Below are 26,355 nucleotides of genomic sequence, written 5' to 3'. Positions count from 1 at the left end.
ATCAAAATTTTTTTTTTGTACCTCCGAGACTAAAATATATTCTTTAGGTTCTGTCGGCAGGGACTAAAGTGGTTCATTTATTTCTTAGGGATTAAATGTGGACTGAACCCCATAGAGAGCCCCTTTAAAGTCCCTTCAGTCTCTGTAAACAGTAAAGCATCAACTTTAGTTTCGGAAGTGCAAAACATTTCTAACTTCAATACCACAGTTCAAACGGTGCTGGGTGAAGGTAGAGGAACGATCCAGTTTCCCTAAGACGTCGATCGAATGTCAAGTCATTATCATAAATAGCAAAATCTTCTAGCATACAGCCTTCTTGTTAGAAGGCGTTACCATTGCCAAATAGACCAGTAGACCAAAAGCAAATACACAGATACTATCTGTTCATTCTTTTTCCATACTTTCCACAATACATTCTACATAAACCTAACTTTTGATCACTTATTTGTCAAATTTAAACATTTAACCATTTAGCAGAGGAAGCTAATATTCTTTTATTTAATCTTATTGCATACTTACCACTCAATTGTAAATTAAAGGGTTGAAGAAATAAAACAACTCTTTACGCAATTATTGTATGCTTACTTCTTAAGTTTTCGAATACAATATTTTACACAATGAATTCATAAATATTAACAATCAGTATTTACTTTTAGCATTTTGTATATTCTTTTAATAGCTAACAGTCTTTATAATATTGTACATAATTGTACTCTTTTTTTTAATACTTACAACAGACTGCCTTTGCATCAACATCAAATGACATCATAATTTCAAATACATGCTTTTTAAAAATAATTTACAAAAGCTTCACATGTAATAGGTCTTCTAGAAGTAAAACTGATTTAAAAACATTCTGTGTCACTACCAAACAGAAATAATTAGGTTGTGGTATTTTTTCAATATAAATATATCACAGGTAGGTATTTCGTCGACATAAATCAGTTCTATTCTAAAATTGAAACAGTGCACACGTTCAGCAAATAAATAATTCTTAATTGTACTAATAATGCACATTTCGATGTATAATATTCCATAAATCGCATACAAAAAATATATCTTTACCTAGCTAATACGAGAAACTAAATATTGAGCATTTCACGGCAATAAAGAAACCTGCAATACCTGCCGCTATTACGTATTTTCGGCAACAACAGCACAAACATTGAATACGATAGGTCAGCGATAAGTAAAAATAATCTCAATTAATCTCAAACGGTTGTTTCGACATTGTCGCTGAGGTACGTCTGTTCTCTATGATACTGGTCGGTAATATCGGAATCTGAAAAACACGGACTATTTCTAGTCACGTTGAAACTATTTACAATTGGACCCCTCCTAATCTGTTGATACAACTCGTCCAAATCACTCACAGACACACTACTAGCTCTACTTTGTACTCGTTTCCGCACGGTGAGATCATGTGACGGGTTCACGTAAATCGTAGGAACTTTATCGTTTTTCTCGCACTCTTTATCCGGACTTGTTTTGTCCAAAATCGAATCGGAAATATTCTCAGAGCTGTACTCCAAAGTGCACTGTTGCGAAACCGATCTCATGTTATTCTCCGACTGTGTTTTACTTTTACGCGCCTTTTTTAAAACAATCTCACACTCATCTCCGCTATCCGAAAACAAATTCGGATTTTTCTGTTTCTTGCGCACCCGTTCCACGTGAATGTTTGTATTGTTGACTTTCGAATTCGTCCCGTAAATACTCTGGTCGTTACTCGAATTGTCTTTTTTCACACTCGGTACCAGATTATTCCGCTTCATCATGTGGCGCTTTTGGCGCCGGAAAAACTTCCTCGCCACGATACTCTGATGCGGATTGTAAAACACTTCGGCCGCACTCGTCGGGTTCTCGATAATGTTCGGTATAGTTGTTCGGTATTGTTGTCGGTGTAAGACAATCAAATTGACGTTGTTTATTTTCGCCCCGTCGCTACTATACCCATTTAAATCAACCGCTGCTTTCAAATTACTCGATTTAGTGCGACTTGAGGACCGACTACTCGACCTTGAAACAATCTCGACTGAATTCGGGAGATTTTGAACAGTGTCGGAAACATTACGACTGCGGAAACACAACTGTTTCCGCCTCAACTGTACCCACAACCCTCGAACATCACTCCGTGCAATGCAGTAGAAAAACACAGTAAACACACTTAAAACAAACGCAAGAATGGCAAAACTAACACTAAAAACATCGTTTTGGTACGAAATGAACGCCGGTTCGACGGTTGCGAACGCGCAACAAACCCACGTGAACATATACAAAAATAAAAAAATTATGTACGATTTGAGTTGGACCGAAGGCGCATGTTCGGGATCCTCGACTTCGCTCGAACTCGATTCGCTTACCACACTTCGTGTTTCGGGAAAATTCGGCTCTAGTAAATCCAAGTCGACGTTTTCCGTGGCTTGGGTCCCTTCACTGAGATGTCCGTTCGCGTCAAGTCCATAGATGGCGCAACGAATCAACAGGAAGTAGATGCACAGGAAGAGGAAAAGGATCGTGAATGGTATATAGAGAGCGCTGAGTGGCGGACCGCTCCGTAGAAAACAATAAGTAGGCGATGCGTAATCCTTAATATTTATCGCTGCCGAGATACCGCACACTATAAGTGCCACACCCCAGCCGATAAAGTAGAGACCGATAATGGATTTTTTGACTGGAGGTTCCGATACTAATTCGTCGTCTTGCAGCTCTAAAACGTCGTTTTTACTCAGCCTTTTGTACATGCAATTGACACCGACGCACATCCAAAGTAACGAAGACAGTGTCAAGTAGTGGAGACACAAACCGACGATTTGGCAAACTCGTACGTCCTCCGTTTGGTAAATGCCAAAAATGTACAAAAAACATAGCAAACACACCGAAATCCATAAATTGATCAGCGAGTGTTTGGCTTTTTTCGGCATTTGAATCGATGCGTAAGCAAACAAATAAATTACAATAACGACAAGAAGTGAAGTGAATAGTACGAAACATCCGACATAAATCGCCGGATGCGAAAATTTAAATTTGGCACCGATGATCGAATTCTGCAAGTTCGAAACGTCTTGCAAAAGTCCATAATAACCGAAATTGTGACAGTAAAAAACCACATGGTCTTGATAATTGTGACTAAAGTGACAACTATCGGGTGACCAAGTACCATTATCCCACCAGACCGGTGTTAGAACACCTTCTTCCGATGGTATTTTCAACATGACGAAAATCGGGTCGGTTAAATTCGTTACGACGAAATGTGTAAATTCGTTGCCCAATTTCGCGCCAACTACCGGCGATGTCACATCAACTTGATTTTCGCGTTTTTCATCAATAGGGAAGAATTTGTTTGACGAGTATACTGATATGAGTATGTTATAGATTTTGTCGGAGAGGTCGTAGTTTTGATCCTCGAGTTGTTCGAAGAGTGTTTCTGGGATGGTGATGGAAGCTTCAATTGTTTTTCCGGGAAGTTCGGTCGTGTCGCTGTTGCTGTTTGTGACGCAATAGAACAGGCGTTCTGTTTCCTTTTGGATGTCTGTGTACCAAGTGCATTTTAGGCTTGAAAAGCCGTTTCTTTTGACGGGAAATATTTCCGTAGCCATGTTGGACTGAAACCAAGAAAAAAATCTAATTCTTCTTGTACCAAACTAAAAAATGAATTAAGATAACAAATGACACAACCAAAGCCTTAAAATAACAATTTGACAAACCATAGTAAAAAGTTAAATCTTCACCAAACAGGAAAATTTCAAATTTGAAAATTCTTGAGATTCAAAAAAGTTAATCTGCTTTTTTGGATAAACTTATTTCAACTTCTCTCAGGCCTCATATTTAGCATGAGTCTCAACACATCGGTAAGTTATACACTTGGGGAATGATAGCCTTTGCCAAATAATAACGAACAACTTCCAGCAAATGTCGCTGCGCTCCATTAAGGCCGTAACGAAACTTCCCTTTCCATTGTTGTATACGATTTTCCTAACCTAAAAAATTCTCCTTACGTGGCGCCATCTCTTTATTAATTGTCGAACCAATCACCCAATTTTGTGGGAGAATTTACGTAAGGAGAATTTCATAAATCGTTTCACTATTTTCTTTAAAATAAAACAATTTTTTGCATGGTTCTAACTAAATCGTTAATAGACATTTTTATTCAAGATATCGTCAGACCACAATGAATAGTAAGCTCTATAATGCTCAAAAACCATCGCTACTCATACCAACAAACTAAGGACAGATTGTAAGAATTGTTTTAACTCAGGAAAAGATCGAATTCGGGATTTTATTGATGTAAACTGATTTTTATTACAAAATACAAAAACAATTCAAAAATAAATGAAACCATAGTTAAACTTCGTCGTCGCAGGAGTCTTTATTGTAAGTGTAGTTGTCTTTTTAAAATAATAAAAACGCATCAAATCAAGTTTCCACCACATGAAGTACTTTGGTTTGTATTAATATAACAACCAAGAGAACAACTTGTGTTCCATATTCTTTAATAACATTAGTGAGTCTCCTGGAAGCTTCAAATTATGTCAGATTCCAACGGAGGTTTAAAAATGGTCTAAAGTGTATTCTAAAGTTTAAAAAAATCTCTTGCTTATTTATACATAGTTGTAAGCTAATAAGCTTCCACAACTTCTTCAATGTTATAAGTTTTGGCACATTTGTCTTAATGTAAGAAAACATGAAAATCCAACCAATGAGTTGGTCATGTTGGTCCATCGTTACCATTTTCTGCAAACCAATGTTATTTTTGGAATAATTTTACTTGGCGGATACCAAAATTACTGTTCAAATCGTTTTGTTCAAATTTATGTCTTTGGTTTCAGTACAAAAAGCCACGTTCTCAACACCATCGTGCCCAATTAATTCAAAAATTATATGAAAATAACGTTCCATGTGGGTGTAAATGTCCAAAATCCATTTTTGAGAAAATGAAAACTATCCCAAAACAATTTTCATTTTGGTTATTAATAGTTGAATGGATCTAAATCCATTTAAGAAAAATACTTTTCAACGAGGTATTATCTAAAAGGCAATGTGCACCTGAAAATATCGAATAATTATTTGTCTCCTGCACGTTTTTCAATTCTTGTGTTCCTACCTTGAATGCTTCTTGGTTTTTATGGTTTAGATAAGTATTCACTCTAACAAATTATCAAATTATACTGACTGTTCACTCCTGTTTGTAACTTTTTCTGACAAAGTTTGATTGGCAGTCCAAAATGTCAATTAAAAATAAAAATTTTCACGGATTGTGATTGGTCACAATTATCTGCATGTTTCAAGTAAAAGTCGACTATTGCTAAAACTACAGGCTATTCTGACTTTTCCTGTTGCAATTTTTTCGAAAAATATTCATAGGCGACTTAAAATTGGTCTTTTTTATAACGAAAAAATGAATAATTACGAAACGAAGAGATAGACCATAATAGTTACTATAAAAATATATTTTTTTACGTAAAATCTAATTACGCAAAAATATATGGAACGTTCTATTAAAAAAAATTGTAACTTTAGTTCGCCTCCCTGTATACAGCACCTGTGTACAATAAAAATACTTTCAGTTTGTGGACTTTTAAGTCGATCGATTGGCTAGTAAAAACGGCTTGGCAATATTTCAAATAATAAAAAAATATAGATTGATTACGTACGCACCCCCGGGACAGCCTGTATGTACAAAATAGAAAAACTTTTTCTCAAAAAAAAAATGCCAAAATTTTAACCTCCGGAATTGCCAATTACCAATCGTTAGGGTGGATTTATTCTAAAACTAAATCTAACTTTCATTAGTGAAGCCGACCCTTAGCTTAATAAATTTGGCAGATTTGCAACCCTTAACTTACTTATTTTACACAAGATAGTCTTAATAGTTTTCTGCTGAATTTTGGTAGTAGAAAGTAAACTATTCGCACGATGTCTGCTATTCACGTTGCCAAAAATAAGAGTTGTAGTCTTTTTTATCGTTAATACCATCCACACATGTATAACCTTGGTTTGAATAAAATTAATACATAAGAGCGAGAAGTGTTCAGTCATATGTGGACAAGATTCTAGTGCGGCAGTGTTCAGTTAATTTAAACATTTCTCGAATAGGTAGGTAAAAGTGTAATTTTTAAATTAAATTCGTTGTATTTTCATCACAAATTAAAGACATACTTAATACATCACATATATTTTTGCGCGATAACCAAACATGCCATTATTATCAAAATAATTCGTTAATCAAAAAGTTTTTTTACATTTTATTAATGTTTTTGTTTTTAACTTACTCTGCAAATTAAAAAATATTCATAATATAAAAACATTAAAATACCCAAAAGAAATATTTACATTTTAGTGCTAAAATTAATTAATGCAATTTTGAAGGTGATCAAGAATCATTTTATACAGTTGAAAATAGAATCTCTCTTTTTTTTAGTTATTTAATACGTGATTAAAACATAGAAACATTAAAATCAAAACAAGTTTACCTAACAAAAGTCTTAAAAAAACTTGAGCCAATTATTGTAGTAATTATTTTTGTTTTCTCTTTTTCTAATTAATAAACTAACCAACAAACGTCCATTTTAGTTTGCAATTATTATCTTTCAGGAATATTCCTATCTAACAATATTAATACAAAAATGCATTCAGCAGTAAATGAAAACTTTAATAGTAAAACATTTTTTCCATAAGTTATTTTCTTAAAACTAGAAAATTTGTGTTATTATTTATGTTAATGTAATTAAAATTCATGATATAAAAAATATAGACTGCCCAAAAAATATGGGACCAACTATAATAAAACTACATATGTAAAATCTCATAAACATATGAATTTTCAGCGCCTTTTTGATAATGTAGATAAATCTACAGATTGAAAAACGTATAGAAATAAAAAAAATGTTCTAAAAGAAAGAAACTTGGTACTGCTGTTCAATAAAGAAGGATTTCAAGATGGTTTGAACTAATTAAACGAGAAATTCTCTTTATTAAAAAAATATAACAATAAGCTTCGTTCAAGGGAGTTTCAACATTTAATTGGTTGGGTCCAACAACATTTATAGGACAATGTACACTCCAATACTAAGTAACATTTTTGAATATTTTAACTATAATTACTACTTCGTAAACATCAATTAAAATGGCTGAACGTAATATCGAAATGTCGCTTTTACAAGCCACTCAAGTGTAAAACTGATAAGTGATAAATGATTTGTAAACATTTGCTTATAAATTATAAAGGAAAATACTATTTCTACAAAACTGTTTTCGGTCCCAAATTTTTTGTACATTTAAGTATCTTTCAGAAGCGAATATCTTCATTTTTCTACAAGACACAAAATGTTAATATTTATTAGACTTTTATGTTTTAGCCAGCCCGTAGCAAATTTTTGTGTTCATTTTTTAATCTGTAGCCTACTGAAATCATAAAAAAACATTCTAAATTTTATTTTAAAATAGGTTTGCACAAGACTTCAGATATCTAAGAGTTAGGATATGAAACGACGTACAAGTAAAACGTTCCCGTCCTTGATAATTTCATTAATGTCGCCAGAAAGCGCAGTTGTTCAGTTTTCAGAGCAATGAATTTGAAAAAATGGTTGTGCTTGTATAACGGTTAAAGCAAGCAAATTAAAAAAATTGTAAGAGATAAATATAATGCAAAAATTTTATCATAAACTATATTTAAAAAAATTTCAAACTTTTACCAATTTGGACTCTGTCCCATATTTTTGAAAACCCTGCGAATATGGTTACAGATACAAGAAAAATGTTCAGAAGAAAGTTGTTAAGAATTAAATTTCCTACAAAAAAGTCTGCCTTCAACCATTTATTTCCTAAAATCACTCAAAGACGGTGAAGTGACGAAATCGTTTCATTTTACGAGTGGTCAAGTAACGTCGAAGATAAAAATATGGTGTTGTGGACTTGTTTGTAGAATATTTAATTCTTTACAACGTTGTTCCTTACACTTTTTTTGTATCGTCAACCATATTCGCAGCTTTCACAAAAATATAAGGTGGAACGCAGCTTGATGATTCTAAGCGATAATTCTTTGCGCACAGTCGCATATTTATCAAAACGCTGGGAATACGGTTAAAGATACAAAAAAATTAAAGAACAAGAATTGTGAACAAGAATTGTAGAAGATTAAATTTCCTATGGTCAAAACCGCATCCCGCTATTGTCTTTTGTTTTCGACTTACAAACAAAATTGACATTTTGGCGAAATTTTTATAAAATTCATATATTCTTTATTATAAAAGATAAAAATTTGAAACAAAAACATTATACAAGCACTTTTTCATAGAGAATTTAATAATGCTATCAGCAAGATTTTTAACTTTTCGTTTAGCTGTAATAACATAAAGTGATATTTTTTTAAACAGGAATAATAGTTGGCTATGACATTTTCAAAAAGCTTATTTTTTATGAACTGAAAACAATATAAATACAGTTTGATATGTTTATATACTTTTGATAGATAAAAAATATATTTAAAATATTTGAAAGTAGTTGGCCATGGAAAAATTATTTCACATACTATAAGGTGTGAATAATCTAGAAATTTTGTGAACGATTATTAAAGTAGAAAATGTGAAATTATCATAAGCTATGTTAAAGTTATTTTCAATTGAACAAATATACGATTGTCGCAGATTTTAATTACATAAAAAATGTGCAGAAAAATGGTAAACACTTTTTTTATGATTTAGTGAAGTGAGTGTAATGGAGGTGATAATGTTATGTATTTTTCTACCGCAGATGAGATTTGATTTTGGTGTTTGGATTGACATTTTTTGTAAAATAAAAATTTATTAACAGGCAATCATACAATTAATAATATTTTTTTCCGTCATTTTATGTTTAATATTAGAAAATAGAATGACAATATAAGCTTGCCATTTTGAATTAATGAGTGTGTAAAAATCTTTAAATTATAAATACTTGTTGGGTAATACAATGTTTATAGTTTTAAATGAAAATTAAAAATTTTTTCATGGTCTACTATAAAGAAGAAGAGAAATGTTTAGTTTTTTCTTAAATATTTAAAAACAATGTATTACACAAATACACATATCAAATCAGAAAAAAATAAACTTTTCTAAAATGTCATAGCCAACTATGATTCCTATTTAAAAAATACAACTTTATGTTATTACAGCTAAACGAGTGAGTAAAAAAAACGCTAACAGCATTATTAAATTCTCTGTAAAAAAGTGCCTATCATTGTTTCAAATGTGTATCTTTTATAATAAGGAAGATTTGAATTTTTTAAGATCAACTTTTGTTTATAAATCGAAAACAAAAAACGATAGCAGGATGCGGTTTTGACCAAAGTTATTTTCTCAAAAAACGGACCCGAGAATGTATGTGTGACTCGTTATTTTCTAAACCTATTCGGACATCAAAAAGCAGCACCCCTTACATAAGACTTAAAAAACATACAACTTTTTTAGAAATCTCTTTCATTTCTCTTGTTTTTGTAATCTGTGTAAATTTGAGTGAAATATTAAAAAAGAGTTTCCATTTCCTACACTTTGACATGAAACAAGAAGAAAAACCTGTCCACTTCGCAAAATAACGTAATTACATTTATAAACTTTGGACACAGAATTTTAATTATTAAACATGGTTTATAATTATTAACAAATTACCCACTTTTTTAACACACTTGTTACGAATAAAAAAACTACATTATTTTCATAGTCTTCTAATATCGAAATGGACTTACTTCGTGTAACTTCCGACGAAAGAACTCAAATTTTGAAACTTTACAACGTTGACAATACCCGATTAAAACAAGACATTGAAATGATCACAACTTGGAAATCAAAACAACCCCATCTTCAAGTTGATGTAAGTGGTCAGTATTGCGCTATTTTTCTCACCAACACCTTAATAATTACTATTCAAACATAGACGAATTTCTCGAGAAATTGTTACTTAAAAATAAATTCAGTGTTGAAAGATGTAAAGAAAAATTAGAAAATTATTACACGCTTCGTGGGACAAATAAGGATTTGTTGGAAGGTTATGAGAAAATTCTACCGTCACAAGAAGCACTGTAAGTAGAATTAATACATTAATTTCTCTTATAGGTATTAAAAATATTATGGCTTATTCCATAGATATGAGTAGAGGTACACCTTTATTCTAGAAGTGGTTACTATGGCACATTATTTGATTTAGTTAGTTTTTATTTTACTCTATAGAAAAGTGACCATTTGGTAATTTTTTATTCTATTAGTATTTTTTTATTCAATGGGTGAAAAAATTTAACAAACATTTCTCAATGTACCTATAGGAGAAAACGTTGTATTATAACGTAAAGAAAAGTTGGCATTATCTGTTCGTGATTCAGAAACTCATCACTCACAGATCATGAACAATTTTTCTTTACTTGTATAATAAACTACTACAATTCAACAAGAAGAATATTCCTTGTTATTTTCTTTTCTTTTTTTTAGAACTTTTTTACCACTTCCTCAACTCACCCAAAATTACGAACGTATCATAGTCATGAAACTGATAAACACTGATCCAAAAATCTACGATCTTGTACGCGTTTTCAAATTTGCAGTAAGCCTAAATGAAATGATGTTACGACATGATGGCAGTTTAGGAATTCGAGTTCTTATAGACTACACAGGTTTCACTGTAAAACATTTAGCTACTTGGAATCCTGTAATTTTGATGAGATATTATAGCCTCGCTGAAGTAAGTACAACTCTTACAACCACATCAAAACATTTCTTGAATTGTAGAAAGCTTACTCTCTGCGAATTATGGAATTAGAATTCATTAATTACCCATCGTTTGTCAACAAAATTTTCTCAATATTTAGGATGTTTCTACGACCAAAAATTTACGAACGAGTATTTTAATGTATTACTTAAGTTTTTTTATTTCCAAATTGATGTGTTTCAGATAAAACTTCACGAAAATCTAGAATCTTTATACAAGGTAATCCCCAAAAAATATTTACCGGAGGACTATGGAGGTACTAATGGCAAAATCTCTGATTTGTTAGGTAATTTTTTTTTATTTATCTTCTGAGCACAGTTTCACAATTTGCAATTTTTAGAAAAATGGGACAAAGAAGTAAAAACACAAGAAAATTTTCTACTAGAGTGTGCAAACACTGTCGCAAATGAGGAGCTACGTCCTCCAGAATCACAAGAAAATGATTTATTTGGAACGGGTGGTACTTTCAAGAAACTTTCCGTCGATTAGATATATGTTTTTAAAAAATAAATTTCAATAAAATACTACTGCTACAAAAAACTTATTAATTTTCGAATTTTTAAAGACATTTTTGTAAAGGACGGTGTAGATTCTTCTGGTCTTTGCTGTTCTAAGCCATACGGAAATCGAGTAATATAAGAATTTGCAAAGATTCACAGTTTATTAATTTGTTGATAAACGGACAACGAAAGTGCGGTTCCAGATTCAACAAGCAAAAAAAAAACTTTGCATTACTGAGAATTCGATTTTTTTTATAATTCAAAATAAAGGAACATACAGGTTGTCCCAACGATCCGAAAAGCTCCATAACATGGTTATTTAAAGATATTGACTTTTGCTTTTTTTGCATTATACAGGTTGCTCAAAAACTGGCGCACCAACTCAGTGGTACGTTATTCAGAAGCAAGTGCAGATTACGGGAAAAATGTTGAAAAAATTCCTAAAGTCATATTTTAAAAAATGTGAAACTACAAACTTATTGTGTTAACTTCTTTAGTTTTCATTATTTTTTTATGTTTTTATGTTTCACACTAGGTAATCGTTCCCTAACAAAACGATGAATAATTATTTTTAAATATTCTATCAGACTTTAAAAGTTTTTTTAATTTAAAAAAATTAAAATTTCTCAAAAAAATCACAATGTGTAGATGTGCCAACACTGGGAATGATTTCCTAGGAAACCGTTTCAAAAATAATTTACTTTTATTGTTGCTCAAATTCTATTGCGATCATGACTGTTAGACCACATTGCCACATATCATTTATCTAAAATCCATTATTTATCAATAACTTTAATACAAAGAATTTTTTTACTATTTTTACCTTTATATGTAACCAGTAACCACACACCATTGAGTTGGTGCGCCAGTTTTTCAGCACGCTGTATTATATCTGCGTTCCTGCTGCATGTTTCTAAAATATTGCGGTAAATATACACGGTGTTCGAATATTTAAACAAATACACACCGCGAGCTTAAATTTAAAATGCGCATGCGTTGTGGACATTTTAAAACTGTTTTAGATTTCTAGATGATTTTTTTATTGTTCCTTAAAATACAATAGACATCCACAGCTCTCATACTTTGTATAAAATAATTACAACGCCACCAAAACACAGGCATAAACAGACCACAGATAGAGACAAAACTGCATGATATCTTGGGAAAAATTAGGTTAGAAAAACAAGGACATTACGCATGAGTATGACCCTGAAAAAAGTTGGTAACTCGGCACATTTCCATCGGTAAAGATTTTAAACTAGGTTAAATCATAACCAAGCACTGAAATACACCAAACCTGAAAATAAATTGGTAACCAGAATATTTTTAGTTTAACCATCAACTGAAATACTAAGCGTAAGGATAACATTAAAGTTATTATTAGCAGAAGATTTCACCTTTTGACTACTGAAACCATTGTTAATATTTTTTTAATGTTTAATATTAATTATCTTTTGAGTAATCAGCAAAATACACTTTGTTTTTAGAGAGACAATTTAAAGTCTTTTAGATACAAAATAAAAAATTGAGTGTTCTATTTAAAAATTTTAAGTTATTTAACTTTTACAAACCTCTTCATTTATTTAATCTTCTTAATTGCAGTAATCTATTAAAAATAATACAACCTTGAAGTTTGAACTTTTTTCTTTAAAGAGGTAAAAGTTCTACTTTTCTCAGATTCTTAGTTTTTATGTAATGATTTTCTTAAAAAAGCGTGTTTTTGTCAAAAAATCAAGTTATTTCAAAAACAATGAAAAATCGACCAATGGCTATTTAACATCTGTGTTAAAAGCTACATCCAACAATGCAAAAAAAAAATAATAATAATAGGTTGTTCCATTAAAAAAAGAATTGTGTTGCAGCTAATTTTAGAAACAGCCTGTATACTTGAAAATAATTTATGGTGAGTCAGGGGGTTAATATTTTCTAGCATTTTTTAAAGGTCAGTAATAGACTTTTTGACATCGATGAGACACCCTGTATCTTTATCTCGGGTATTAAAAATTTTGAAAAAACCAAGCGAAAGACACGATAAAAAAACACTTGAACAACAACTTGTGTTAAACTTTGTATTATGCTATTACTCTAGAATTATCCTGTTTCAATATCCAAGACTTCGATATGAAACAAGTAAAAAACCTTCGTCGGTTACGTAGAATCACGTCATTTAACACAAAACATCAATAATAGTACTTATAATTACTGCAGATGCATTGGTAATAACAAATTAGCCATTCTTTATCAAAACTTCATTTACATTAAATTTAATACTATTTTTCTTATTTGTCTAGTGACTTCAAATGGACTTACTTCGAGTAACTTCCGACGAAAGAACAGAAATTTTGAAACTTTACAACATCGACAATGCCCGTTTAAAAGAAGACATTGAAGTTCTTAAAATTTGGAAGTCCAAGCAACCCCATCTTGAAAAAAATTTAAGCGGTAAGTATTTGCTATTACCTATGTATCAATTCCTCAACTATCTGTGCAGATAATTTCTTTGAGAAATTGTTACTTAAAAATAAATTCAGTATCGAACGATGTAAAGAGAAATTGGAAAATTATTACACGCTTCGTGGGAAGAATAAAGATTTACTGGAAGATTATGAAAAAATTGTACCCTCACAAAAAGCAGTGTAAGTGTACTTTACTCTCTCATCAAATATACTGGAAAATGTTTTAGAACTTTTTTACCCATTCCCGAGCTAACACGAAATTATGAACGTATCGTTGTCATGAAAATAATAAATCCTGATCTAAAAACTTACGATCTTGTACCAGCGTTCAAACTTGCCTTAGCTGTGAATGAAATGATGTTAAGACATGATGGAAGTTTAGGAATTCGGCTTATTTTAGACTACACAGGTTTCACGTTAAAACATTTAAGCACTTGGAATCCTATAATTTTAATGAGATATTATAATCTGGCTGAAGTAAGTATTACTCGTAATTTCCTAAAAACATTAAAGAAAAATCTTTAATTTTAGAAAGCTTACTCTCTTCGAATTTTGGGCTTGGAATGTATCAACTGTCCATCGTTTATCAACAAAGTTTTCTCAATATTTAAGATGTTTCTACGGCCAAAAATCTACGAAAGGGTATTAATACAGTACTTCAACCTGTTTCATTTCCAATGAATAAACGACTTTCAATTTCAGATAAAACTGCACGAAAATTTGGAATCTTTATACGGGGTAATTCCCAAAGAACAATTACCGAAGGACTATGGAGGTACTAACAGTAGTATCTCTAATTTATTAGGTAAAAATAATTGTTTTAATTTTATTTGTTAGTCACAGTTTACAACTTTCAGAAAAATGGGACGAAGAAGTAGAAAAACAGCAATCATTTTTATTAGAGTGTGCAAACACTATTGCTAACGAAGATCTCCGGCCACCAGAATCACAAGAAAATGATTTATTTGGAACTGGAGGCACATTCAAGACACTCTCCCTCGACTAATAACTGTATTTTAAAAATTGATTTAAATGGTAACTGATTATTAATAATAATAACAAAGACATTTTGGCAAGCAATCAAATAAACTAATATTTCCTTTTTCTGAACTTTAACCTACGAAAGTCATTATTTATAAAACTGAAACATCGTCAGGGTGTCCCAGCGAATTAGAAATACAGGGTAACCCAGCGGTGTGTAATTGCTATGCTGTTTTTATTATTCGATAGATCGACTTAAAGTCCACAAACTAAAAATATTTTTATTATACACAGGGCGTTGTATACAGGATGGTGAACTAAAGTTATATTTTTTTAATTGAAACAACCTACATATTTTTGCATAGTTGGATTCTACACAAACAAATAATGTAACTTTGTATAAATTATTATAGGTTATTATTATTCGTTTCGGAAGTATTCAACTTTTCGTTATAAAAAAAACCAACATTTGAAAAATCACTGCGAAGTAACTTATGAATATTTCCCAATAAAATTGCAACAAAAAAACTTATAATACATTGTAGTTTTAGCAAATAGTCGACATTTAGTTAAAGAATGCAGATACTACACAGAGTGTGTCAAAACGCAAAAAGTTGAATAACTCATTTTTTTCAAATGGAACACCATGTATTTTTTTTCATGTATCGATACCATTTTTTATAAGCTTTCTAATGATATAAGGTTTGCATAGCCAATTTTAAATATTTTTCGAGATTTTTCAGAAAAATATATTTTATTACAAGAAAATTTGTTAGCCTAGAATCTTATAAGTCAAATGGTAATTTATTTTTTAATATGTATGTGCTAATATGACTAATTACATTTTATTACTTGATACACAGTTATTCAACTTTTTGCGTTTTGACACACCCTGTAAATTACCTGCGTGTTTCAAGTAAAAGTCGACCATTAGTTAAAATCATAAGGTTTTCTGAATTTTTCTGTTGCAAATTTGCCGGAAAATATTTAAAGGCGACTACGCAGTGATTTTTCAAATATTGCTCTTTTTTATAGCAAAAAGTTGAATAATCCCAAAATGAAAAGAGATAGATAATTTATACAAAGTTACATTATTTCTTTACGTAGAATCAAAAAATATAACTTAGGTTCACCACCCTGTATAAAACACCTGTGTATAATAAAAATATTTTTAGTTTGTGGACTTTAAGTCTATAGCGTAATAAAAATGGCATGACAATATTTCAAACAGCAAAAAAGTTATAGACCGATTTCACACCCAGGGGTTACCCTATATACACAGTGTGATTTTACAATAATTTTGCAGGTATTTTAAGCCAAAATAACTCATTTTGCCCCATCAAACGGTTAATTTTTCTGAAATATTGATTTTGAAAGTCAAAAATTTTTACTTCTTTTTGTTGTATTATTCAATTTTTTTAGCATTTTTCTTTAAATGGTTTTACCAATTTCAACTTATCTTTTAACACAAGTTCAAAATCGCGTGCTAATTTTAAAATTCCGCGGCACCTAAAACTCTGAAATATGTTGAAACTATTAAAATTCGAATACAAAATTTAGTTATTTTGACTTCTTGTGAACCTTTTGTATCACGTTTTGAAAATTCTGCTCAAATAATTAAAATCAGTCACAAAAACAAGGATGATTCCAGTGTTGCTTATAAAATTGTGAAATCTATACTTTCTTCTTTAAGTTAGTGAAAACAGTACTTTTATAACCTCCTTAGTTATTGTGTAATACATTAAAAAAAAAAAAAATTAAAAAAACAATTTCAAAAGGTAGCTTTTGAGTGCTTTTGTTCATTTTTATTAATATCACTCATTATGTTCACAATTTCTAAGAAAACATTTTTTTAGTTTATGGATGTACTACCATTCCTTTACTAGTCTACTGTTTTAAAAACTTACTTGCCTAATCCATACTCTGATTAAAAAAAGAAAAAAAAAACCTGACCACTTCGCAAAAGTACGTCATTCTATTGTTTAACAAATTTCGAACAAAGAATTTCAATAAATAGAACCAATAATTACTGTACTTGTTTTGTTTAATTAAACAATTAAACATTTCTTGATATAGTAAAACTTTCTATATAATTGGAACTAGTTTTCTTTGTATTTTGATTTTGCAATGAACTTACTTCGTGTAACTCCTGAAGAAAGAACTCAAATTTTGAAAGGTTACAACGTCGACAATGCCCAATTAGAGAATAATATTGAAATAATTAAAATTTGGAAGTCCAAACAACCTCATCTTCAAGGGGATTTAGGCGGTCAGTATTGTGCTGTTTTCTCATCATTTCCTCAACTGTTTACGCACAGATGACTACTTTGAGAAACTGTTAATTAAAAATAAATTTAGTATTGAAAGATGTAAAGAAAAATTAGAAAACTATTACACCCTTCGGAAGACAAATGAAGATTTGTTGGAAGATTACGAGAAAATTTTACCGTCACAAGAAACAACGTAAGTAGGTGTAAGTCTCTCATATAAAGATTAAAAATTATTTTAGAACTTTTTTAACGCTTCCTCGACTAACCCAAAACTATGAGCATATCGTAGTCATGAAACTGATAAATATTGATACAAAAATTTACGATCTTGTACCAACTTTCAAATTTGCATTAGCCGTGAATGAAATGATGTTGAGACATGATGGCAGTTTAGGAATTCCAGTTCTTATAGACTACACAGGGTTTGCTCTGAAACATTTATCTACTTGGAATCCTTTAATTTTGATGAGATATTGTAACATGGCTGAAGTAACCACAACTTTTGTAACCACATGAAAAAAATTCTTTAATTTTAGAAAGCTTACTCTCTTCGAATTTTGGGATTAGAATTTATCAATTACCCATCATTTATCAACAAAGTTTTCTCTTGTTCCATTTCGAAAGCTTGATTAATTTCAGATAAAACTGCATGAAAATTTTGAATCTTTATACACGGTAATCCCCAAAAAATATTTACCGGAGGATTATGGAGGTAGTAACGATAAAATTTCTGATTTGTTAGGTAGCAATTTTTGTTTGAATTTTATGTACTTATTAATCACAGTTTAAATTTTCAGAAAAATGGGACATAGAAGCAAAAAACAACAAAATTTTTTACTACAGTGTGCAAACACTATTGCAAACGAAGATTTACGTCCACTAGAATCACATGAAAATGGTTTGTTTGGAACTGGAGGTACATTCAAGAAACTCTCCGTCGACTAAATATTTAAAACAGCAAACACAGGGTGATCCGTCTAAACCCCACTTTAGAAGTATTGGTAGTTCTAATAATGATAGTCAACCTGAAAATCTTCAAACAACTATAATCTCTTAGGTGCTGCTCAATGAAAATATTTTTAAAATAGTGACATTCCGGTTGTACCGGAAGTCGCTATTAGCTTTTTTTTAATGAAAAGCTATATTTTTTTAAGCGTTTTTTATTACTAGAGTTATTTTATGGTAGTTTTCATAAGCTTCCCTTATACCTACATTTAGCCGTTTGCAAAATATTTAAGGCTATTAATTATTTTTTGGATTTGCACCTTCCAGTTCAAAAATCGATAACTGTGCCATTTAAAAAAAAATTGGAAATATTTTTTAGCTCTTTTGAAAAAAGAAGCTAAGATCTTTCCTTTAGTGTTGTCACATTTCTAAAGAAGAATAACAAACCCCGAATTTTTAAAGTTAAGTTTTCACAACTTTAAGAACCCATAACTCAATTTTTTCCAATAAAATGCCACAAGTTTTATTTCACTAAATGGTAGAGAATTTAATTCTGCATCGATCTCTATTAACATTCCCTATATTTATCTATAACAGTTTTAAAGTTACAATAACTTTTTGTTGGGATTGAGATTCATTAGCCATTAGTCTATTCCCATATTTTGCCATGAAAACGAATGAAAAAATGTAAGACATTAAAGTTTTTTAAACCAACAATTTTTGAATTTATTTTGTTTTCAGGGGATGGATAACACAGTTTTGAAGAGTTTATCGTTTAAGTTTAATCAAAAACATTTTTATGACAAACTATATAAAAATAGCTATGGTTAGTAAGAAATTTCCTACAATTTTCCTCCATCTAATAAAATAAAAATTGGGACATCCCATTTGAAAAAACTAAGTTATAGGCACTTGAAACTGTCCAAACTTAACCTTAAAATTTTTGGATTTATTAAATTCATTTTCAATTTTGAAGACATTGGAGAACAGATATAGGCTTTCTCTTTTAATTTTCCAAATATGATTTCGAAATTTCTAAAATTAAGAGAGTTATCAATTTTTTAAGTGACTTGTGCAAAACCAAAAATTTTCAAAAAATCTTAAATATCTCGAAAACGGTTAAACTTGGGTATAGGAAAAGCTGATAAAAACTCCCTTAAAATAACTCAACTAATCCAAAAACCAACTTTCAGATAAATATCTTTATTAGAACTTTCAATACTTCTAATGTGGAGTTTAGACGAAACACCCTATAAAAAATATCTATTTAAATTACTCAATAAAGAATTAATTAGTTTTTTTTTCCAAATAGTTTGTTTTTATTAAACATTTGATAAATAAATTTTATTTTGAATAGTCAAGTTTTCTTAAAAAAAGTTATGAGTTTGTTTTTAGGTATATTTTCGGTTTTTAAACATTTGTTTATGCATATTGTAACCTTATTTTAGCGCTTATTTCAAGTCCAAACTCTACTCACAATCTTCCACTTAATATCAAAATCACTTACCTTATGTAACAATGCCGTCGTGCTAATCCCTGCCAATTTCTCACTGATATTAACCAACTTCCTGCAACTCCCATATCGATAATCAGCCCATCTGAGATACTCCTTCGGTAAATTCAACAAATTATTCGTCACATCCATAAGCACCCCTCCGATCTGATTAACCGTCAAATACCTCAAATAATTCTCCATCGTTTCAACAGCAAAAACAATATCCATTTCATCCTTAAAATGCTCTGCCACCGACGTATAATTCTTGAAATGTTTAGCACTCTCCACAATACTCGAATTGACTTTGGAAAACTGTTCGAGTATTTTCGTCGTCTCGGACGTATACGAACAAGCCGAAGTGTTTAAATTCTCCCACTGGCCCTCCACCGAACAAAAATACGAAGCTTTATGTAACGAAACATCGTAACTCAAATTCGGGGATTCACACGGAACTGTCGCCGTGTAATTAACAACAGTTCGAGGCCACGTATACGTCCCTTTATTGTTCGAGGTCACAGTAATTGGGCAATATTCAGTCTCGTCTGAAATCACCACTATTGTGATCCCTTTCGAGTGATTCCCCTGCATCGAAAGCAATAAACAAGTCCAAATTCCTGTATGGTTTCGCTTCAATTTCGCGATTTGTAAAGTGCTAACGACCAATCCGGTGCTTTGTAAAAAATGGTTTTCAATTGTTATGTCTGAGAAATATAATTTCGGATCGGAATCTAGCCAAGTCCATTCGATTTTCGAACTTAGAGGTGAGTCGTATGTGTCGGATATGCTAGGAGCTGTGCATTGGAGTTTCAAAGGGTCGCCTTCGAAAACGACTTGATTGACGGATGGTTTCATTTCGATTATAGGGAAACCTTTGCTGAGAGCTTTCGATTTGCAGTGGATGTCAACGCCGATTTTTAATTTACGAAGTGGAAGGTTTTTGAATGATGGTGGGGTGTTGCAAGTGGGGTTTGAAAGAAGTTTTACGGATTCTTTTTGACTCCAGTCGAGAAGCCATAAAAGGCTGCAGTCGCATGTTAAAGGGTTGTTTGATATGTCTCTGAAATTAATTGACAATTTTTACAAAATGTGAAATTAAAAAGATTTTTTTTCAACCGTACCATAATGAACATTTTTCTTTCGTAATATTCGTGCCGGAAAGTACCATTTTAACGAACTAGTCCGGTAGATAGATAATTTTTCCCGGACTAGTCCGGTAAAACCGAGACAATAAAGTTGAAAATTTTGTGATTTATTTTTTATAAATATCAAATGTACAATTAAGTGCAGAAATGCTACATGATGAATGATGTATTGCAACTGCAGTCGTGTTTTTAACATTGTTAATGACGTTAGACGCTCCTTCCATAAGAAAAAATCCTCATCACAGTTGCAAATAAAAAATGTTGTATGCATCACGTCCGGAAAATGATCTTCTACTGCTACTCGTAAGCTACTAGTTCTACTGTTTACTCGTCCAGTAAAACTTCACTGTCCGGACTTGATACGTGAAATACATTTTTTTTAATAAAATGTAACGACAATTAAAGCAAACTCAGTTGGTGTCAAGACGCGGTGGTGTGTGTATGTATTGTTATTAAAACATTGTCACTTTCATCTTTAAATAATGTATACTTACAAGAATTTAAACGACATACAGGGTGAATCAATAGTGGGTTATTTCAAAATTTTTGTTAATATGCAACCAATAATACTGTACCCAGCAGACCAGATCGGTAATCATTATAGAATTTCAAAATTAATCCACTACATTGTTCTTAGTGTTGTCAAAATTGTTTTAATAGTTTTGCTAAAATTTCATAATGGACGATTATTATTTAAAAGATAAAAAACAATGTTGATTCGATTAATGTTTTTAAAAATTAAACAATTCCAAGTGATAAGTGCAATTAGTTTTTTTTTTTGGTTGCATCTTAGAACATGTCAGAAATACAAATAACCCACTATTGACTCACCCTGTATAAGCTTGATGAAGTTTCTTACACAGGGAAACATACCTCAATTTAAGAAAGTAATTATGTAATGCCGTATTGTTATGACTTATAATTTCCAACGCTTTTGTAAATTTTTTAATCCTTATTTGTAAGCAAAAATATTGTCCTCTGATAGAAAGACATTATTTTTTACTTTTTAGTGCATCTTTCAAATAAAAGCTTTTTTCTAAAAAACATTTTTTTTTTAATTTTTATGTATTGCTTTTTAGTCTTTAGTTATTCTTAACGTCTTTTTCTCTGAGATTTAGTTATGCCGTTTTACGAGGGGAGGTCTAGAAATCAGCGGAATGGGGGGTAAGAGAAGGAGGTTGATCCACTAGTTTAAGGTCTTTTATGAGTATATGTGTCAAGTCTCAACCCTCTGGCTTCATTTGTTTACCTGATATTACCGTTTGAACAACTCAATGTTGGAGCAAACAGAAAAGATCGAGAAAATGAAAACAGCGCCGTTACACAGATTCTTCTCAAGCAAAGAAAATTTCCTCACACCATAGCGAGTAAACTGGAAGCTGCTTTCCCTTGGGTTGAAGAGATTTTTCCTTGCTTAAGAAGGACCTGTGTAACGGCGCTGTTTTCATTTTCTCGATCTTTTCTGTTTGGTCGAACATTGAGTTGTTCAAGCGGTAATATCTTGTAAACAAATGAAGCCAGAGGGTTGAGACTTGACACATATAAAAGATGCCAGTTAATATGACATTAAACTAGTGGATCAACCTCCTTCTCTTACCCCCCATTCCGCGGATTTCTGGACCTCCCCTCGTATTATAACACCATTATTTTGCTGATTTGTGCAAACTTATTTGTTAGCATTAAAAGAACATCCTAACCTCTGTTCTGTGTCTATACTCTATCGTCCAAGAGAAATGAATTTAAAAAAATTGCAACATTTGTTTGTAACGACCGTAATAAAACTGATTGGGTATTAATATATTTCCCAATGACCGACATACCGTTAATGTTGGTATAAGTTACGGTATGTACACATCGAAAACCCATTTGTAAACATAACCTAAAACTTCAAAACCCCATTTGATCCCTTTAGGGGGTATTTAACCACATAGTATTGCATTGTCACGCAGATTAAGTATGCAAAATTTCAATTCATTAGGACAACGGAAACCCCTTTCAAATTTGGCTCCAAAAATATGAAACAGACAGACAAACAACAAAGAAAGTTAAATAAAAGCTTTTAAAAAGAAACATACCCCTCGGGCCTTCGAACGATTAAACTCAAAAACGTAGAACTCGAAATGTAGGATTCTAGACTCTCCAGTTTTGAAATACTATTATTTACTGCGCATTCATCATTTTTACTGAGCAAAAATACTTGTCCTTTAAATAAAATACTGTGCATTTAATTAGTACCCATTTTTAAATTTGTGGAAGATGTGTGAAAAATGTACGTAGTTTTCAAAACTGCTAATACACAAAATATATAAAAGCTAATAAGCTGTTTCAAAACCATAAAAACGCCAACGTCACATTTTCTCTCAAAATTCAACTTTATCAATCTTATTTAAAAAAATAATTGGGTAAAAAGCGACGTTAACGTTTTTAAAGTTTCGAAACAAGGTGTATCAGAAATACATTTCTTAATTGTAACAGGTAACAGAGCTCAACAAATAAAACATCTTTTCTATTTGTAATTTTTCAATAAAAAGTTCGCAAATTTACTTAAAATTGTAAAAAAGGTAACATACTGAAACGTGTACCTGCCTATGAGTACAAAAATAAAAATAAAAGGACAATTTAAAACAACAATGAAAATTGTTGCTCTGAATACAAACTAATTATTAAACATTGACCGGCTCGTTTACACAAAAGAAATTAGGAAAACAGTGAAAATTATAAATAAAAATTTTGCAAAACGTTATACAAGGTGAGTCATTGATATGGGCGCGTTCGATTGCATTTACACAATCAAACATATAGAAATAAATCAAGTGGCACTACAAATGGGAAGTCAAAGTGCACGTTCCAAAATTATTTTGCCCTATACAGGATATTCCATTTTTACTGTGCAGCCTTTAACATAGTATTTTTAAATAGCACCCTCTGAATATTTGGACCTACATATTAAATGTGCACTTTTTTAGGTAAATCAGTTTAGTTTTTGCAATTTGCTTTAACCGTTCAGAAGTTATTTAATTTTTTCTATTTAGTGCGTCTGCAGGCACATTATTAAAAAATCGCAGAGCGCTTGGTTTTCAAGATATTGAGTTGGGATTTTGTCTATGTGCAATTTTTAGGCGACAAGACTGTGGCACATTCATTTTGATAAACTTTGAAGGACCATAACTTAATTTTTTTAAATAGCACCCCCTGTATTTTATTACTAAGTAATATTTAACGTGCAGCCTGTATCGTTTTAATTAAATTTCTAATACGACAATAAAATAAAGTTGACAACATTGACAGTGACATTCAAGTCACCAACCAAGTCAGTGTTGTCAACTTATATTCGACATCACAGATAAAAAAAAAGCAAATAGTACTTACAATTGTTTCAAGCTTACGAGTGGATTAAACGTCCCTAAAGCAATAGTACTAATCTGATTCTGGTTCAATTTAAGCCGTTCTAAACTTCCAAGTTTTGCAAAAGCCAGCAACTGTATACTTTTTATGTTATTTCCTGATATGTCTAGTCTTCTTAAATTGGGTAATTCTGCAAACTGGTTATCTTGCAATTCGGTTAACCTGTTTTTACTTAAATCGCTAAAAAATAATTCAAGTTGGTAATATTCCGTCTAAACAAGACTAGGTAGTCTGGTCTTACAGTTTTTGTAGAGCAATTAATTGTACTTTCGGGAAGAAGGTATCCAGCAGATTATTGGACAGATTGCTGCAAAAAAATAGTTAAAAATCAAACACCCAATGTTCATAACCAACTTACAATTGAACAATATCGTTGGCAATGTTAAGCAAATCAATTTCTTCAAAACTAAGAATTTTATTATCAGGTTCGCCACAACGTAGTTTCAACTCGTCGCGTTGATTCACCCTTTTGCACACACATTTTGTAGGACAAAGAGTGTCGTTGGCACCGACTACAATCGACAAAAGTAGACTTTTAATTAAAAAAGGAAACATTTTTCCTAATTTTATCACAATATTGGGCCACTTTCCGAAGCGTTTGCTATTCGATTCACCATTTTAACACTGAAAAGACGGAAAAAATACGTTAAAATCAGATGAAGGCTTTTGTTGAATGATGGAAACATTACCGGTCTATTTAAAACTGTTTATGGTAAATGTAAATAAAAACATTTCGGCGGCCATTTTGATGGGGATTTTTTATCGAATTTGGGGAGTTTGGAGCTTGCGCACTTGGTAAATGTCAATTTACATTAAGATAGGCAGCACACTATTTTGGAAAGAAAACAATTTTAACATTTTTTAAACAAATACGCTGTATTTGTAATTTTTATTAAATAAATAAATAAAACTAACTTTATTAATAACATTAACTAAAATAAAAATTTTATTTATCTACAAAAAGTGCAATACACTAAACTGTTGTGTCAGACTTGATCTATGAAGAACTATAGCTTAGGAGACGAAACGAAATTGCAGAATATTTTGTACCCAAAAAAAAGTATGGTTATTATTATTAATTATTTTCAATAATTACTTGTAAAAAATGCAGAAATGTTAAACTTGCACTTTTAACAAACTGAGAGAAACTGAGGACTAAAATTTTTTCTGAGAATCATGAAAAAAAATATATTTACGATTTTCTTCCTAACATTTTTTTTGCATCTCTAACCGTATATGAAACAATAAAAATTGGTAAAAGTTTGAATTTTTTCTAATCGTAGTTTACATTTTTGTTTTATATTTTTGTTTTTTACTTTTGAAGATTTAATGATCTTTCTGTTTGTATCTTTTGTTAGCCTTGTACTAACCGTTATACATTAGCGAAAATTCAGTTCATAGACTTATTCGCTCTCATACCCAAATTTTAAACTTTCATCCGCCGGATGTGCGTCCAGCGAAACTCCGATCATAAAATGATGTAATGTATTTACAACAACTTAGGGGATTTTTGCTGAACGTTCAAAAAGCGATAAAATAAAAAAAGATTTTATTTAAAAAATGCACTAAAAAGTAAATAATGTTCTTCAATCACAGGATAATATTTTTTCTTACAGGTTAAAATTCTGGAATTTATAAAAGCATTGGGAGTTACAACGTTATAACACTTCCAAGATTACTTTGTTCAGTTGACAACTCTTAAAGCTTTTATAAATTTTAGAATTTTAACCTGTAAAAAAATATTCTCTTTTGATTGAAAAACATAATTTTTTACTTTTTAGTATATTTTTTAATTAAAAGCTTAAAAAAACATTTTTTTAATATTTTTTATTTAGAAATGTTGCGTGTTAACTTGTTATATTATATAGTCATTTTAAAAGAATGTAGTAGTAAATAGCTTTGGCATTGTTTATGCAGTGTTTCATAATTATAGTGTTTTTTGTTAGAATTTGAAATTAGTTAAAAAATGAAAAAAGATTTAATTTTTTATTACAAAGTGTTACCAAAATATTAAAATCCATCCATACAGTACTATACATGGGTATGACTTATCAGTGGTAACGACAGATCCAGTGTAGGTAAGTGTTTAATAATAGTTTACTTTAATAAGAACTTCATGTGAAAAACAATCGAATGTAGTGCAGACCTGGTTACAATTCGGAAAAAAATTATGATTATTTTATTAAATTTCTGATAAATTCAAGAGTTCTTCATTTTTAACGATGAGCGGTGAGCAACCAACATAACGCGTGTGTTTGTTATACCTTTGTGAGCATAACTTCAAAGTTTGAATCGCCACTGAACCCCTTTAGGGGGTAATTACTTATACAAAATTACCTATACAGAATTGCATTGTCACGCAGATTACGTAAGCGTCTCAAATTTCAATTCATTTAGACAAGAGGAACCCCTTCAAATTTGGCTCGG

At 31.0% G+C, this 26,355-nt stretch overlaps 2 protein-coding genes and 2 long non-coding RNA genes across 7 annotated transcripts; 2 read left to right on the top strand and 2 right to left on the bottom strand.

The window, feature by feature from the left end:
- Window positions 1-561: 561 nt before the first annotated feature.
- On the bottom strand, window positions 562-24,746 carry Remo (Remoulade). The gene is made up of 6 exons (XM_008199452.3): window positions 24,618-24,746; window positions 24,287-24,552; window positions 24,170-24,235; window positions 23,893-24,108; window positions 19,394-20,438; window positions 562-3,605 (listed from the first exon to the last, which is right to left on the bottom strand). Exons 2-6 carry the CDS (start codon window positions 24,481-24,483, stop codon window positions 1,212-1,214), a joined length of 3,918 nt encoding a protein of 1,305 aa, XP_008197674.1. The 5' UTR covers window positions 24,484-24,552; window positions 24,618-24,746; the 3' UTR covers window positions 562-1,211.
- Window positions 4,327-5,411, bottom strand: LOC135266824 (uncharacterized). The gene is made up of 3 exons (XR_010335022.1): window positions 5,105-5,411; window positions 4,780-5,046; window positions 4,327-4,734 (listed from the first exon to the last, which is right to left on the bottom strand). It is a non-coding gene; the product is annotated as an uncharacterized LOC135266824 (long non-coding RNA).
- On the top strand, window positions 5,955-14,779 carry LOC103314192 (retinol-binding protein pinta). 4 transcript variants are annotated; one of them, XR_001575573.2, is made up of 9 exons: window positions 5,968-6,096; window positions 9,697-9,853; window positions 9,910-10,054; window positions 10,458-10,707; window positions 10,755-10,865; window positions 10,918-11,020; window positions 11,075-11,194; window positions 13,526-13,676; window positions 13,726-13,866. XR_001575573.2 is itself a non-coding variant. In XM_008199435.3 (7 exons), exons 2-7 carry the CDS (start codon window positions 13,535-13,537, stop codon window positions 14,694-14,696), a joined length of 900 nt encoding a protein of 299 aa, XP_008197657.1. In that variant the 5' UTR covers window positions 5,955-6,096; window positions 13,526-13,534; the 3' UTR covers window positions 14,697-14,779. The 4 variants fall into 4 exon arrangements, 3 of the variants coding, with proteins under 3 accessions (XP_008197657.1, XP_015839737.1, XP_015839736.1); XM_008199435.3 differs by lacking the exons at window positions 9,697-9,853; window positions 9,910-10,054; window positions 10,458-10,707; ... (1 more) ...; window positions 10,918-11,020; window positions 11,075-11,194 and adding exons at window positions 13,918-14,167; window positions 14,222-14,332; window positions 14,393-14,495; window positions 14,548-14,779 and having other exon boundaries at window positions 5,955-6,096; window positions 13,726-13,870; XM_015984251.2 differs by lacking the exons at window positions 13,526-13,676; window positions 13,726-13,866 and having other exon boundaries at window positions 11,075-11,274.
- On the top strand, window positions 16,059-18,603 carry LOC103314193 (uncharacterized). The gene is made up of 5 exons (XR_010335021.1): window positions 16,059-16,940; window positions 16,990-17,134; window positions 17,181-17,430; window positions 17,478-17,683; window positions 17,739-18,603. It is a non-coding gene; the product is annotated as an uncharacterized LOC103314193 (long non-coding RNA).
- Window positions 24,747-26,355: the final 1,609 nt, after the last annotated feature.

The sequence above is a fragment of the Tribolium castaneum genome, chromosome 7 (genome assembly GCF_031307605.1).
Source record: "Tribolium castaneum strain GA2 chromosome 7, icTriCast1.1, whole genome shotgun sequence".
NCBI lineage: Eukaryota > Metazoa > Arthropoda > Insecta > Coleoptera > Tenebrionidae > Tribolium > Tribolium castaneum.
This window is presented reverse-complemented; position numbering and strand designations above follow the sequence as displayed.